At 41.1% G+C, this 18049-nt stretch overlaps 1 protein-coding gene across 13 annotated transcripts in view; it reads right to left on the bottom strand.

Moving 5' to 3' along the window:
* The window catches only part of ICA1 (islet cell autoantigen 1), a 156996-nt gene that overhangs the window by 26050 nt on the left and 112897 nt on the right, over positions 1–18049 (bottom strand). For 12 of the 13 annotated variants that reach the window (XM_007982050.3, XM_073009099.1, XM_007982059.3 and 9 more), the window contains exons 9-10: positions 4475–4572; positions 2369–2421 (exon numbers count right to left, since the gene is read on the bottom strand). In XM_007982050.3, the coding sequence (XP_007980241.1) occupies positions 2369–2421; positions 4475–4572 (151 nt within the window). Of the gene's footprint in view, positions 1–2368; positions 2422–2578; positions 2666–4474; positions 4573–18049 lie in introns of all 13 variants that reach the window. The other variant, XM_073009103.1, reaches the window with a different exon arrangement.

Here is an 18049-nt window from a genome sequence, read left to right as displayed (position 1 = left end):
TAAGTGAAAGAAGTCAATCTGAAAAGGCTACACATTGCATGATTCCAGTTATAGGACATTCTGGAAAAGACAAAACTATGAGGGCAGTAAAAAGATCAGCGTTTGCCAAGGGTGTGATGGGAGGAAGGGATGAATAGTGGAGCACATGGGGGTTTCAGGGCAGTGAAACTATTTTGTATGGTCCTGTAATGGTAGATACATATCATTATACATTTGTAATACCCACAAAATGTATAACACCAAGAGTGAATGCTAATGTAAATTATGGACTTTGGGTGATAATGACGTCAATGTAAGTTTATTGACTATAACAAATATACCACCTGGTATAGGATGTTAATAGTGGGAAAGGCTATGTATATGTTGGGGAAAGGAATATATGGGAAATCTCTGTACTTTGACCCTAATTTTGCTGTGAACCAAAAACTATTCTAAACAATAAAGTGTGCCTGTGTATATGTTTGTAATAGAACAACCTTAAAACTTGATTTGCTCATATGTTCATTAGCCTTTCTGCAAGTCACAGAATAAAAGAAATATGATACTTCATTATAATGGATTTTATTCTGTGCATATATAAAACAAGATGATTGACATTTACAGTCTCAAAATATGCAAATACCACAAGCAATTACACTGCACAAGGAACGAGAGAAAATTTGATTCCCCTGCATTGTCGCATATTGTATGAATATATAATTTATATAGATTTATAACTTGCATACAAATATAATAAACTGCAGTTTATATTTTCCCACAGAACCCATGTTTTCCTATCCAATTACCTTGACTATGACAACATTAGTATTCGTGCTGTGGGTACACTGAGGCTGGAGGGCTTGGATCCACATAGACAGAGAGCTCTTCTGCGGCCAACAAGAGCAGGCCCAGCTGCTCCCTTTCTCCTGCCACTCTCGCTCCTCATCATGCTCTGGAGCATGGTTTCTCTGACTTTCTCCAGGTCCTCCTGGGCCCAAAACCTTTGCCCAGGCTGTTTCTTCTGCTTTGACAAGTCTTGCCATAGCACTTGGATTAGCCAGTTTCCCGATCTCCTCAAAAAGTTGTGTCCTCTCCATCACATGTGCCCAAAGCCCCGCACCTCTCCCTTGGAGCTCCCACCAAAGCTGGAGCTGCTGGATTACTTGTGTAATGATTAGATTACCATCTGCTTCCCCTTTTGACTGTCAGCCTCACCCTGGAAAGGACTATGTCTGGTGCACCACTGTATGCCCAGAGCCCAGCACCATGACTGGCACAGAGGCGGCTCAATAAACATCTGTTGAACAAATGAACAAGTGTGTGAGTACTTGTATGTGAAGGTGTACATGCGTGAATGGATGACATGAAGCAAGCATTAGAGGCAAAAAAGTGAGTCTTTTTTGTTGTTGTTGTTGTTGTTGAAAGGCAGATAGGAGAAAAGCAAATAGGAGGAGAAGTAAGTGGGTAGAAAGATAAAAAGGAAGATAGAGGGTGAAGGAGAAGAATGGAGCAGAGGGGAAGTTCCAGAATCTGCTTTGCCTCCTCCTATCTTCCAGAAAGGTACCATACCAGAGGGTGAAGCAGGAAGAGGTGCATATGTCCCCAGGGAGGCCAGGTAAACACACTGTTGGGGTAATTTTAGTTCTCTTCATAACACCTGTAAAACACTCTCCCGCATCTCCAAGGAGCTTGGGTGCCAGTGAAGTGCTTGGTATTGCATCACATTAGTTCTACCACCATCTAGCAAACCCTCTACCCCTTGGTGAGGTGAAGGACCAATGAAAAAACTGGCAGTAACAGCGGGAGACAGAAATAGCTGATGAGCCTGCACAGCACACTGTGCCACCTTCCAATGCTCTGACCCCTTCTCCTAACACATCAGGTTCACTTCACCTGAGGGATCCGGGGGTTGCTCGGCACTGGCAGGCTGAGGCATTGGCTGGCAGGGCAGAGTGAGCAGTTCCCATCTGTTTCCAACATCGACAAATACCCACCCACCCCACACATACCACCAATCCACCTCCCCTGAGGTCACAGCCTCATCTTATTAAAACTAGAACTAGTCAGGGTCACAGCAGAAATCTTACAATCTGCTGTGAAAAGAAACAGTGATTTGCCAGTTCCCGTCATGGCTGCCCCCTGAAGAGCTGCTGCTGACATGACTGTGATGTGATTTTCTGGTTCACAATACACAGCCTCTCTCAGTAACGCTGTAGGGTTGACATCGTGGATATCTGAACATTTAGAACTGAGTCTAAAAGCAAATCAGCTTTTTCTCAGTTGAAAAAGAAGAAAGGCCTAGGAGGAGTTTGCCAAAAAGGAAAATGACTTGGCTGTTGAACATTAAGTAATATTTCAGAAGCAATTCTAAATAAAAATCAAAACTTACTCTTAAAACTAGAGGATTCCTTGCGCTGGTTTTCTTCCTCTAATGAAATTAATCTTAAAATAAAAAAGAGGTTTAGTCGTCAAGTTCTACCAGTGTTATATTTATGATACAGCCAGATTTTCAGTACAATATTACTTCACTTTTAACACAGACACATACACTACACACACACACATACACACGAAGAAGTGTCAACATATAGTCATTTACACGCCAATTTGCTGGCCTTCTGTCCCTTTCTGTAGCATCTTAATATCTGAATTTGCTTTCATCACAAGGCAAATATTCTGTAAATATCTAGATGGGCAGCTAGATATAAATAAGATAGATGCATACAGTCATCACTTTAAAAAAACAGTAAAAATTAATAGTGAAAAAACTGTAAAAAATCAATCAGAATTGATTTCTTCTGATGCCTAGTGTTACAGGAGAGGACACCTCCAGAGGTTAGCTCAGCTACAGAGGCTGCAGGCAGGACCACTCACAAATCCAGGCTGGCCATCTCCTACTCAACTCTCACCACCTCTTTAAAGACACATCACTGCCCTGAGACTCACTTGGTGCCTCCGAACCTTCTTCCTAGAACCATGATGCATCTTCACCTGCTATTTCTAAACAAAATTCATGTTCAATGTTCACTGTCATTTTAAATAGTTACTGGGTTATACTTTTTGAGCTTTTGAAATGAAGTACTAAAGTATTTGAGAATTCTGAATTAATTAAAACAAATCAAGAAAATCCCAGGTAATCCCCTTCTAAGTAAAGGTGAATGCTTTATTTTGATTGTATGAACTTATATGGTGAAAAGAAGGTACAGGGACCCACTCAAGGCCTCACGTCTTACTACACAAGAGTATGTGGGCAGCCCCTTAACCTTCCAGAGCCTTCCTTCCATCTTTTACACAATGAGGAAAATCCCAGCCTTGATGTCACTGAAGGTTGTCATGAGATGGAATTAACATAAATAAAACACCTGGCATTGTACCTGGTTCATAGCAGGTGCTCACTAAAATGATAGCTAGCAGTATTACCATCATCAGGAATGGGTTAAAGTGCTTCACCACAAACTAGCCAATTGTACTAGATTCAGATCATATTCTACAGTCTGTCCTTCAGTGGGAACTTGTCTTCATTCTGCACCAAAAAATTTACCTAGTACATATATGCTTTAAAATTTAAAAAGGCTAATATTGGCAGCAAACTCTCCTGTGGGACAAAAAATATGTCTGAAAGTTGATTTAGAAATACAATAAAAGTATACGCCTATTTTACTATAAGATTGTCATCTAAATTTTTGTGTGTATAGAAAAGGAGTAGAGAATAGAAGCAAAGGCATCCATTTTGTTTTCCTAGGTCGGCCAGTTCAAAGATTAACTACTTTCCTGCAAGCTACTACATCTCCACAGAAAATGATATAGATTCACATTTAAACCTCCTTCTCACTGTATGAGAATGGTAACCATGCACCACACATGCTGAAAAGTTCATCTCAGTATTTAAAATGACAAGAGGCACCTTCTTTGAAAAGGGGCATGAAATGGAGATGGAGCAGTCATTTCCTGTACTCAAAGCTGTTCTCTGCTTCACAGAGAAAACAGACATTCTGCATGGTAGAAAACACAGTGCCAAAATCCAACACTTTCATATGATGATGCCTTAGTATGCATGTGTCCCAGGGCAATTTCATAGGAAAGCTCCTTCAGTGAGAGAAAAACCAGGGGATTTCCTATCTAGAAGAGCATATAGTGTTGACAACAGACCAGATAGGGTCCAGAAACCAGAGAAAGTGCAAAGCTGGGGCTCAGGCCACAGGCAGAGAGCCAGGGAGAGCTGGGGACATTTGCCCTGTCTTGCCCCAGTCAGCTCCTCATAAGTGTGCCCTTTTAGGTCCCCTGGAAACCGATCTCTTACTGGGATACGTGAGTCACGACCTAGCAGGAACATGTGTTAAAGGGGTTTGGCCGGGATGCTAATACATCTACTCTGAGAAGTGAGGAAGTAAGACAATGAGTCTGTGTCTGAGGCCCAGCCAGGTTCGGTCAGCGAGAACCATGTCACTCTCACCTGTGGGAAGAAAGATGCAGAGGGAAGAAACCTGTGACTTACTGACTCGGCTCCTGCACGGCCTCATCTGTACTCTCCTGCTGGGTGATTTTCTTCTTCTCTTCTTTTTCAACTAATTTTTTCATAGGGTCTTGTAAGCTCTTGATCACAAGCCACAGAAAAATGAAAAGAAAAAAAAAGAAGAAGAAATAGAGACAAAAAAAGAAAAGAAAGGTTATCAACACAAAAATTCAACTGTCATTGGTCCCAGCAACCAAACTTTGAATTACAGGTATTGGGAGGTGACCTTGAACCAATCAGTTGGAAGAAATAAAATTTTATATGGTTAAGCAACAATGTTCTCAGACACATCCAATAAATAGTAGCATATATAGCAGAGCTGATTTGCCACTAGATTTATGTTTTCCCTTTTGAGACAAGTTATTCAAACGTGGCCTTTTGGCTATTGCTAACTTTATTTTTCAACTTCAACAGGCAGTTAAGATAAACATTCTGTTCTGTTCGCAGCCCACACACTGACAAAGTAGAAGTTCCTCCCACCTCCACCAGAGATGAGACAATTTCATTTTATTTTAAATTTTGTTTGCTATTTTGCAATCTAAAACCCAGTTTTAAAAAATAACAGAAAACAAAACCTTTTCTTAAAAAACCAAAAACAGTGGCCTAACATATTCTGACAACCTAACTCCCACGAGTGGACAGAGCAGGTGCGTCCAAATCTTTGTAAATTAAAACGGGTGAGAGTCTCTTTTTGGCATATCATTTGTTGGAGTTACTGTTTTCTTTCTTTCTTTTTTTTTTTTAAAGGAAGTGCCTAGAAACTGTAAATGACCCTGAAAAAAAAAAGCAAAACATTTTTAGAACTGAATAATGAGTTATACAAAAAGATCTCTATTTCTGGCCCTAATTAAAATACAAACCTACAAATACGAAAGAAACATCTCAGGATACTTATCCTTCTTATATTCTCAGAACTACTAAAATCCAAGTCATGAGCCTGGGGCCCTCACCTGGTTTCTCCTGTCCTTCTCCTGCCTATCATTCACTTGTCTGACACATACAGGAGGCAATCAGGTTTCATGGCCAATTCTGATTGATTAGTACTGGCTGACTGGAGGGCCAGTGAAGATGGTTCTCAGGCTGCGTCTCGGCAGAGCAGACCTGTGATTGATTTTGGTGTCTGCCATGGACACCAGATGGATACTGGTGTCACACTTCCAAACTGCCAGCTCTGTTTCTCTCCCTGCACAGAGTAATTTTCCTAAAACACCCACGCCATCATGTTATCCTTCTTTTCAAGAATCTTATTTCTTGAGAAGGACCAGCGTATTTCTTTATTATAAGAACTTCTTTATTTCTTTCCACTTCTAATATCAATCTCTCTGACCAATTTTGAAGATCTTCTAAAATGTGATCTAGCCTAACCTTCCCAACTTGCTTCCTACCATCCCCCAAACATGAGTTTTCTTTCAATCAGGATGGTCTCCTCATAGTCTCCCATGTGCTAGTTTCTTCCTTCCTTTGTTCATTCTGCTTCTTTAACCTAAAATGCTCTATTTGTTTATCCTCATTAATCCAATGAATGTTTTCAAAGCGCAGATCAATTACCAGTATTTTCTGTAAAGCTTCACTAAGCATGCCAGATTCAGGAAAGTCTTTCCATATCTAAACTGCACTTCAGTTTTATGAATATTTGATCATATTTATCCTGTATTATGTTTTGTCTCTGTAAAATATTTTCTAAATTAGAAACATAATAGAACCACATGCAACAAGTTTGATAAAAAAGTAAAAATTACTCATAATTCCATATCCTTAAAATGATTATTTTCATATATTTTCTGTTTTTTTCTTCATAGTCACACTACTTGTATGATTGGAATCATTGTATAAACATACATATTATGTAAATATATAGAGAGACAGTGGTCCTTTTAACCAACATAATTTGTATAGCTATTTCATAATTTAAAAAAGGCTTATTAGACTGGAGAATATAAAAAAGATTTTATATACCTTAAGGAGGTAATATTAAAATTGAAATATAAAAGTGTGCATTCCTTCATCAATATTCTAAAGTAGGACTCAGGTCTTCTCTGAGTATATGTCCCCTGATTGGAGTTCGGAAGCATTTTCTTGCGTAAAGCACATCCGTAAGGCACTGACATCATTTTTAATGACTCTTATTTCTGGGCATTTAGATCAGTTAATTCAGTTAACAAATAGTTTTTGAGCACTACCCAAAGACAGGTGCTGTTGGGGTTCTTTGGATACACCGGTGAACACAACAGACAAAATTATTAGCTAGCGATGGGTCTAGGCAGGTAATTAAAACAGAGGGATAGAAAGTGATTGGGTCATTACTCCAGTTAGCAGGATGTCCTCTCTTGTAAGTGACATTTCAACTGAGAGCTAAATGACAAGAGGGAGCCAGCCATCTGCAGCTCAGGGAGAAGAGAGAGCTCCAAGTCAACGGCTCAAAGGTAGGAATAGCTTGGTTTGTCTGAGGAACAAAAAGAATGCCACTGGAGCTGCCATGCAGTTGGCAAAAGTACAAGTCTTATGAGACTGGGATAAGGAGGTCGGCAGGGGTCAAATGGGGAGGACATTCCTTTACCCAGATTCATCAATATTTAACATTTTGCCCCATTTTGTTCCATCATCATCTTTTGCTCTTTCTGTCTCCCTAATGCATGACAACTAAATGCAATACATGATCCTTGGCTGCTGCAGCCTGCACTGGAGAGGAAAATGATACAAAGGGCAGTGTCAGCACAAATGAGACAACTGGAATATGGACAGCAGTCTGGATGTTCATGATTTTTTTATATACCCCAAAGCTTCCAGCGAAAGTCAGGCACGTGTGTGCGTGTGCGTGTGCGTGTGTGTGTTTAGTATATGTGCAGCCAGGAGGAAGCAGTTCAATAGATGTCAAGCATGTACTCTTTTCAATCCATCTGCCAATTACAGCATTTTATTCATGTACAAACACACACACACACACACACACACACACACACGCCTTTCAGTAGTTCTATTCCCCCACAAAATGGTCCAACTCTGGTCAAAGTGAAACCAGAAATATTTTCAGCCAAGGTTCTGATGGCTCCCAAGACTCACTTTTAAATTTTGTAACACTTGTCCAGGCCTCCTGGTTTGCTCAATTATCTTCTCATTGTGTTTCCTTTTTATCAATCAACGCTAGGCAGGGCCAGGACATGTCTGCTCTCAGCTGGCCCTGTCTAGCTGCCACAGCGCTTGCCTAAACCCCTGAGATGCCCTTGACAGCTCCACAGTTATCATCCTTTCTGTCTCCAGCCTGACCTCCCCTCATAACCACACTTGAGCAGCTCTCAGACAATCCTTTTGTAATGTAAACCACTCACTCCTCCTTTTCAACCCCTTCCCCTGTTGGCCCATTAGCAGGGACTCAATTGTTGCTCCCTGTCACCACAATCACAGTTAAGTCACTATTGTGCTTCTCCCAACAGAATGGCTGTAGTTCCAACTATTTAAAACTATTATTAATAATTCCTGTGGCAACTGCTCCTCTCTCCCTACTATGACTATTATTCCTATGACAATTTGGCTGTTGCAGCTCAAGAGAGGTGCTAAATGTGTACTTGTTGATTGATAAATGCATGTACATAAGGTTACACTAAAAAAACTACAGCTCTTTAGCTAGGAAATTCAAAGGCTCAGGGGAGTAATTTGAAAAGGTTTATAAAACCACAAGCAAAATTAATACTAAGCACACGAACTTATTTATTAAATATTAGAATTTTGAACCAAGGGGAACACACACACATACACACACACACACGCACACATACACACAAGCTTAACTGAGCTATAATTCAAATACCATAGAATTCACCCCATTTTTAGAATTCACCATACTGTTCAATGGTTTGTAGTACACAGCAAGTAGGTCCTTGAATAATGTCATTTTGTTATAATGTTGATGAGAAAAAAAAAGGATTTCCTGGCCCAGGGCCACTGTCAGGGTGGAGTTTGCACATTCTGCCCATATCTGAGTGGGTTTTCTCCTGGCTCCACTCCAGCTTCCTCCCATATCCCAAAGCTACATAAGTCAGGTGAATGTGCGATTCTACAGGGTCCCAGTGTGAGTGACTGTGGGGGTGTGTGTCGGTGCGACCTGCTACGGGGTGGCATCCTGTCTAGGACTGGTTTCCATCCTGGACCGAGTTGCTGGGATAGGCTCCCGCCATCCACCACCCTGAACTGGAATAAGCAGGTTGGAAAAGGAATAAATGAATAAATAAAATTTATCATAAAAAATCCTTCAAGTATATAATTATACAGAAACATGACAATAAACACTGTGATAGAAAAGCACCCGGTGAGCCCACTGTATTTGTGATTGTGATTGAACTGCCTGGTGGTAGGCAATGCCTTAGAATTTTCGCTTCGCCAACACTTATTAATTTAACCCACTAACACTCTGACTTCCCGTCACTCACTGATCCACCAAGAATTGGGTAAGGAATTATCTTACTTTTTTTTTTTTTAAACTTTCTTAAATGTACATATAACTTACAGTTATTTCAATGTTAAATATTAGAAGTGTTTTGGGTCTTTATTTGTAAGTTTGGTGATGTTTTTGTGACCATAAATTGTTGCATCATAAGAACTTAACTCCTGCTTGTATAATTAGACTGTGGTAAAATTGATTTCATTATACATTGTTTTGCTTAAAGTCACAGTTTCCCAAGAACCAACTGATGACAGTAAGTAAGGACTTACTGCATTCACAGAGTTGTACGACCATCACCATAATCAATTTCAGGACATTTTCAAGGGACATCACCAAGACAGAATATTTAGACCAAACGAAGCTAAAGACTCTTCGATATAGCAAGGAAAAACACAATAACACATATGGAACTTGTTTCTTACAAAAGATGGTATACATTGAAGATATAAAGAGGATAAGGGGAACATTAAAAGGTCATGGAGGGGCCGGGCTCACTGGCTCATGCCTGTAATCCCAGCACTTTGGGAGGCTGGGGCGGGTGGATCAGGAGGTCAGGAGATCGAGACCATCCTGGCTAACAGTAGAGACAGTAGAAAACCCTGTCTCTACTAAAAGTACAAAAAATTAGCCGGGCGCGTTGGCGGGCTCCTGTGGTCCCAGCTACTTGGGAGGCTGAGGTAGGAGAATGGCGTGAACCCAGGAGGCGGAGCTTGCAGTGAGCCGAGATTGTGCCACTGCACTCCAGCCTGGGCAACAGTGCAAGACTGTCTAAAAAAAAAAAAAAAAAAAAAATCATGGAGGAAAAAATCATAACCCTCTTCATCCCCCCAAATGAGATCCTGGGCATGGCCATCAGACAGAGGATATTCTATAGACTGCTCTCCCCGACATTTGATCACAAAGGCTCAACTAGGGGTACAAGGTGAAGGTGAATTAGGAACTTCAAATTATTTTGAAGTCCACAACTCAGTTGAAATGCTTAACTCTATAGAATGCATAGAAGTCAGGGGTGACAATATTTTCTGTGTGACATGAACACCTGCTCAGGCAAAATGAATCTAAGGGGCCTGTCTATGTATATATAGATGAGGCAGCCAACAGAAGAACTATTATTTCCTTACTGGCTGATGGGAGCCACATTTGAATCCATGTCCAGAAATGAAAACTCCAAAAACATTCTGTTTCTAAACCCCAAACTCACTCAGTCTCTCATGAAAATTGCTGTGTATTAGCAGCACATGGAGTCATACAAGACTGAAAGGTTCTTTGTGGAGGAAAGAATGTTTTTAGACTAAGTAACTTTTCTCTGTTAAGGCTGCACTAACACGCTAATAATTTCCATCAATGCTTAAATGGTTTCAGGAAGCACACATACAGTATATAAGATCAACGTGACAGAGGAAACGCGCAGATCGAGCTTGCAAAAGTGTCTTAGAAAGGAAACAGCTTAATATAATAATGGGAGTTACTACTTCCTGTATTAGGAAAATAAAAGCAACAGCAACATTCATCTGAATGAATGCAAAACTACTTAGCAAAACAAATTTCACAGACACAAGGCCAGCAGCCAGTTCTAATAATCTAAATTTAATGTTTAACTTTGACAGCTGAGTAATATCTTCTCTAGCCTTTAATTACGACATCTAATTTTCTTATGCTACTTTCCATTAATTACATTGTACACATATGAAGGTGCCAAGTAATTGTCTATAAAAAAAAATAAAAGCGTTCAAGATAGTGGGGCATGGTTAAAAAGTGCTGAATTCAGTTGGCTGTGTGTATATGTGTGTTTATACAAGTAGAAGTACGTGAGAATAAAAACAGAGGCCACAGTGATGTGTATTGGCCACATAATTCACGGACATTTAGCACATACGTACTCTCTTGCCCTCACCATGCACTTACAAATTTATAAAGACACTATATAAGAAACACTATTACTCTATAACTAGAGGTAACCTTGAATTGTACTGTACAAAAAAGTAAAATTAGAGAAAAATAATCACAATCATAAACAAGAGAGATAATATTCTTCTTTAAAAATAAGATGGAAAATTGATAATGAGAAGGCACCACACTGTCCTGGAAACAAATGGACTTTGGAGATGGATCCCATAGTGCTGTGGCACAGACGTTGTATCCACTCCTTGGAGGTCTTGTTTACCCATGAGAACAACGGAGGTAATGATGAGTATTCGTCATGTGATGTTGTGAGGATGAACTGACAGGGTGCTTCTGCACAGTACCAAGCTCATACCAAGCACTCAGAACTTGATTTCTTATCAATGACTTTTAAAGTTCTAAAGGGAATTCGATGTCTGAAGTGCTCCTCCTGTGGGAGATACTGTACTCTATGTTTTCTATATCTCACTTAATCCTCACAAAACCCAGATAAACCTTGTATTCCTGCTTTCCTGACAGGAAAATGGAGACTTGGAGAGGTGAACTGACTTGCTTCAGGCCATTTGGTTATTAACAGGTAGTAGCAATATTTGAATCCGGGTCTTAAAAATTCTACAGCTAGTTAAGAAATGGTATTAAATACCCAAGCCAGTATGTAGTGACCTTCCCCTTCAATATGAGGTGTTGGGGAGCTCGAGAAGACTTCATTCCAACCTCTAAAAAGAAGAGCCATACATTCCCAGGTATCTGAAGGACTGACACACAAATCATGCTTTTTGCCTATAAGCAAACACTTCAAAGTGCTATTTTTAATTGAAAGTTTGCAGCTGTATTATTTAAACGTGGCACTTCTGCTTTCTCCTCCTCCCTTCCTGCCCCATGACCAGAAGTACCCCTGGGAAGCAGCGCATGGCCCTGCTGGGGAAGGCAGGAGCACCCCCATTCCCAGTCTTCTGCACAATGGGCATGCAGGCCCAGGCAAACGACTAGACCTTTCTGAGTTTCTGTTTCCTCATTTGAAACAGGGAAACAAGAACAAGTATATCAAATGTTCCAAGGTTATTTTGAGGGTTAAAGGAAATATATTCACTTTCTATATGTCAGTGCTGAACCTAGCAGTATTATTAATTACAATCCCAACCTTGGCACACTGTGTGACAAATTCTCCTAGACATTATTTCACCTCACCCTTAGCAGAGCGTTTGGCCCGGACAACCTACCCACACAATAGTAGTATTTTTCCCTTTCCCCTCAGGGAGGAGTTAGGGAATGACAGAGGTGGGGGTTGGAGAAGCAACATGCCGTTGTGAAGGCCTGAGCTACCAGCTGCCTGGAAGAACCAATGCCAGTCGCCATCAGGCATGGATGAACAACTGACAAGCCACACTCTGGCTTGTCCCCCTCAGATTTCAGTGGTGGCCTTGGTCAGTCCCTCCACTCCCTCCTTTCTTGGTGACCTGGATGCATCCCAATTTGCTGTTTCCAATGATCCGGACTGGAGCAGCTTGGGAAAAAAACAGCCTTGCTAAATGCTGTGTAAAGTAATGACACTGAGAGAAAACTTGAAAGCCTGAAAGGATATCCTGGATGCTCGCCATATGTAATTGCCTTGTTGGGACTGGTAACTAAAATAGCATTGCAGGGATATTTACCCAATTTTCATAAAAACTATTATGGCTTTATTTTGAAAGCAAGTAACTACAGAGCCATGTGGCCCGTTGGTAAATGTTCCAGTGATTAACTGAGAAATGTGGAGGTGGGTGGAAGAAGGCTGCGAGGCATACGAATCTGAGAAAAACAAAATTTAGAAAAGGATGTTTTTTGAATTTTCAAAGCTAAAAGCATTCTGGTCTCTAGAATGATGTTCCATCTAACAGTGCTAAGACCTACACCCCAAGAGAGAAAGGAGGAAACATGGGCACATCTGTTTCAATGGTTATTTTTGAACATGTTCAGGGTTTTCAGGGTTATGTTTTCAAATTCAGGTTTCCTTAGCGTTAAAATCTTGGCACAGATCAAGAGCAAGTTACAAAGCCAAACTGCATTTTTTAGAATTAGCCTTCTTGCAGAGATGGGAGGCCCTACTGCCTTTTCTGCCTGCAGGCCTGTCCAGCCCTTTTCTATCCCTGGTGGGAATTCTTTGAGCCCAGACCAAGGTCTGCAAAGCTGAAGGACAGGTTTGGGAGTTGCCAGGGTGTCTGTGAAAGCCAGGGAAGGCATGGGTTGGGTTACCCTGGGGTGAGATCTGGCCAGACCTCCTGTCCCACTGCCATTCATAGCCTCACCTGTGAAACTCACATAAAACTGATAATCTAGGATGAAAATGGAGAGTAAGAAAGTAACGTAACCAATGTAACCTAGAAACCCCAACAAACTCTCCTGTGTTGACGCTTCAAATGGCTGTCTTCTGGATCTACTAAAGAATTCATAGTAAGTACATCCCCATTACCAGCACTATGTCATTACTGGAGCCTTTACCATGGCTGTTATCCTCACCACCGCCACCACCATCTCAACAACCACCACAACTATTACCATTACCCTTACTACCACCACCAACACTTATCTCTTTCACCACTGCTATTACCATTATCTCCTCCACCACCACCACCACCATTATCTCCTTCACCACCACTACCCCCACCACTACCACCATCACCTCTTCCACCACCACCACCACCATTATCTCATTCATCACCACTAACCCCACCACTACCACCATCACCTCCACCACCATCACCACCACCACCACCACCACCACCATTATCTCCTTCATCGCCACTACCACCATCACCTCTTCCACCACCACCACCACCACCATTATCTCTTTCATCACCACTACACCTACAACTACCACCATCACCTCTTCCACCACTACCACCATCATCTCCTCCTCCTCCACCACCACCACTATTATCTCCTTCATCACCACTACCCCCATCACTACCACCATCACCTCCTCCACCACCACCACTATTATCTCTTTCATCACCACTACCCCCACCACTACCAACATCACCTCCTCCACCACCACCACCACCTTATCTCCTTCATCACCACTACCCTGACAACTACCACCATCACCTCTTCCACTACTACCACCATCACCTCCTCCACCATCACCACCACCACCGCCACCATTATCTCCTTCATCACCACTACCGCCACCACCTCTTCCACCACTACCACCATCTCCTCCACCACCACCACCACATCTCCTTCATCACCACTACCGCCACCACTACCACCATCACCTCCACCACCACCACTACCACCACCATTATCTCCTGCATCACCACTACCCCCACAACTACCACCATCACCTCTTCCACCACTACCACCACCACATCCACCACCATCACCTCCACCACCACCACCACCACCATTATCTCCTTCATCACCACTACCCCCACCACTACCACCATCACCTCCTCCACCACCGTCACCATCACCACCACCACCACCATTATCTCCTTCATTACCACTACCACGATCACCTCCTCCACCACCATCACCATCACCACCACCACCACCATTATCTCCTTCATCACCACTACCACCGTCACCTCTTCCACTACTACCACCATCTCCTCCACCACCACCACCACCATTATCTCCTTCATCACCACTACCCCCACCACTACCACCATCACCTCCTCCACTACCGTCACCATCACCACCACCACCACCATTATCTCCTTCATCACCACTACCACCATCACCTCCTCCACCACCGTCACCATCACCACCACCACCACCGTTATCTCCTTCATCACCACTACCCCCACCATTACCACCATCACCTCTTCCACCACTACCGCCATCTCCTCCATCACCACTACCACCACCAGCTCCTCCAGCACTGCTGCTGCCATCATTTTCACCTCCTTCGTCACCACCACTGTCATCACTAGCATCACCAACACAAACACTGCCACCACTATCACAACCATTCACACCCCTCTCACTACCACCACCATGCAGAGCCAGACTTAAAGCCAGGTCTGGCTGGCTCCAGAGCTTGTGCTTTTACATACTTTGTTTTATTACAAAACCAGAGAAAAAGAAGAGCAAAGTAAAAAAACTGGCTTTCCTTCCAAAAACACTGGAACGAGACATTTCACAGGAATCCACTTTACTACTGGCCATTTTCATTAAATACAGGCACTCTGATCTCCTTAAAAATACAAATGCAGGAGGACACGCCCCTGGATGAGTATGTCCACTGCTGCAAGGGGCCCAATGCTCACTGCGACACCCAACTCAACCTGCTGCTAGCATGCCAGATAGAGGGAAAATGGTCACTGATATAAATATATATCAGATTTTCCAGGGAAAAGCCATTCTACTCATGAGGTCTTTTTTTTCCCCCCTTAATAATGTCTGCTCTGGATCTGTGGAGAAATGTGAAAGCAAATGACATCCGGGAAAGATGAAGCAAAGACCATCACATCTGAGTGTTGGTAATTTAAGATAGGGTACTGCTCTCCTAACAAGACAGAATTTCATTTAGTATTTTAAAATGCCATAAACTCTTAGTCTAAGTTACTTTCTCTAGAAAAGTGACCATGTTTTCAAGTTCTGGCTAGTAACATTATTCCATTCCTAGTCCCATGACTCAATAATTTCTACCATGTGAAAGATAGTCCCAGATGATTTAGCATCAATATAAAATAAATATATTAATTACAACTCAGGCTATATATATATATATATATATATATATATATACACACACATATGTAGTAACATTTCAATGAATTGATAAATGTTTGTTGTGTGAAAATACAAGATCAGGGAATTGCTTCTGTCATTGGAAACCACTTAGAAGATAGTTTCTCTGCCTTAAACTTGAGCTGTTATAATTATCAGATTAAAACTTTTTAAATATTAATTTTTTTTTTTTTTGAGATGGAGTCTCATTCTGTCACCCAGGCTGGAGTGCAGTGGCCAGATCTCGGCTCACTGCAAGCTCCGCCTCCCGGGTTTACACCATTCTCCTGCCTCAGCCTCCAAGTAGCTGGGACTACAGGCGCCCGCCACCTCGCCCGGCTAGTTTTTTGTATTTTTTAGTAGAGACAGGGTTTCACCGGATTAGCCAGGATGGTCTCGATCTCCTGACCTCATGATCCGCCCGTCTCGGCCTCCCAAAGTGCTGGGATTACAGGCTTGAGCCACCGAGCCTGGCCTTAAATATTAAATTTTAAAGCTAAATTACAAAGTTAAAAATGCTACAAAAATCTATTTATTATAAAAAAAATTAAAATGAAGGAATATGTCAGTAAAAGTAGAATCAATATAATTATATTAGGCTTGGGTAAAAAAGCAATATTTGTTGTCACATAAAACATTACAACAAAATATCACAACAGTCACTTGGATATTTTTCAATTCATCTTTATAATAAAATTATTTTGTAAAATAATTATAACTCTATTTCCTACAGAAAGGTTCAGTAGAAGTAAAACTTTGTACTTCTTGGGGCATGAGTTACATCTCTGTAATTCTGTAGCAAAAAACCTGTCCCTCCAAACAGGATGCACCGAGTGTTTAACACATTAATTATCATCCTTCATCAAGCATAAAACTAACAGTCAGGAAATACAGCTGCAATGGCACAATTACTAACACACTCAGAATACACCCTGAAGCAAAGAAAACAAATGGCTTGCTTTTCATTAACAGAGCTTGGCAACCCTTTTTAAAGACAATGTTTTCTTTCCAGTCAGAGTCCCAAAAGGCATTTCAGGGGTTATTTGCTTAGGTAAATCCACAGAATAAATTAATCGTGGAAATATTTACTTAAATTTCAAAATGGCCATTATCAACATACAGTGCCATTCAGAATAAAATTATATATATTAAAAGATGACTTGATAAAATACAAATCTTATAAACACAGGACATGTATTAAAAATACTGGTGCAAGAGGGTTGAGAAGTCACACAATATCCTATCCTTGTATTTTACTGTGATACATAAAGTATTAATGGTTTCCATCTTCATGTTTTGTGGCATACAAAACAATATGCAATGTACTTATATCGATGTAACAGTTGTGTCATAACAGGATTCCATTATATCATATTTGAGTCCACATAAAGAAAAATATTAGGTTGGTGTAAAAGTAATTGTGGTTTTTGCCACTAAAAGTAATAGAAAAACCTGTAATTACTTTTGCACCAACCTAATAATTATCTATCAGCTTGAGATTCTAATGTAATATGTCATCATTGAAAGCCTAGATGAATAACATTCTAGAGAGGTAACAAAAGAACAAAAGTACAGTTTATTTGGTTGGTTTCTGAACATTTATTCTTAATATTACCATAACATCATTATACCTTAACAGATACATTATTATTCCCACTAAGATTATACTAAATTATCTGCCCAGAAATGCTCTAGCATAATCAGCTTGATCCTCTCTGCAGGATAAATGTCATAGCAAAAATTAAGGAGCCATATTTTCCTCAGCACAGGAGGCCAGGGATACACATATGGGTTCTTCCATGCTTGTGGCACAACTTCAATTTCATGAATTCACATTGTACTTTATATGCAACTAACTCATGCCTGAAGTTCTTCTGAATTATATCTGGGGTAGGCATCATTTCATCTTGGTGTATGTAATGTACAGTTGTCTTGTAAAAGACAGATAACCTTTGAAATGATATATAAAAGAAAACCCGATCCACATTCATGCCCTCAACCCTAAAAGCCTCTGTCTCATCAAAGAGTAAAATCCATGGGATTTCGCTCAGGCCTGTATAAGAATTGTGAATAGTGTGAGTTATACTTTTAACCAGTCTGCCTTGGTCAGAATGCCTGCTTCTGAAGGTGCTGAAAACAGCAGTAAATCAGAGATGATGAAGCTCCTGCCAACACTGGTAACATTGCCAGTGCGAAGGGGAAGGCTGAGGGCACACTGTGTACAAAACATTTGGCTGGACAAAAGAGGATACATAAGAAATAAAAGGTCCTTCCCCTTTCCCTGAAGTGCTTATAGTTGACAGAGCAAAACAGTACACACTCTGAATGCATTCACCATGCAACATGCCAGCTAGTGCCAATCAATGGGCATGCAGCCAGCTGGGAAGGGATAATGAGGAACAAATTCTTTGGCCAGGTGTCCTGTCTGCAGCACAAGGTGAGCGGACTTTCCCGGGTTCCTCTTGGAACCTTCATTTTAAGGGCCAAGGTCTTAAAGCATTTTT

This window comes from Chlorocebus sabaeus, chromosome 21 (genome assembly GCF_047675955.1).
Source record: "Chlorocebus sabaeus isolate Y175 chromosome 21, mChlSab1.0.hap1, whole genome shotgun sequence".
In the NCBI taxonomy this organism is placed as follows: domain Eukaryota; kingdom Metazoa; phylum Chordata; class Mammalia; order Primates; family Cercopithecidae; genus Chlorocebus; species Chlorocebus sabaeus.
The sequence above is the reverse complement of the archived record's forward strand: the minus strand, read 5'-3'. Positions and strand labels throughout refer to the sequence as shown.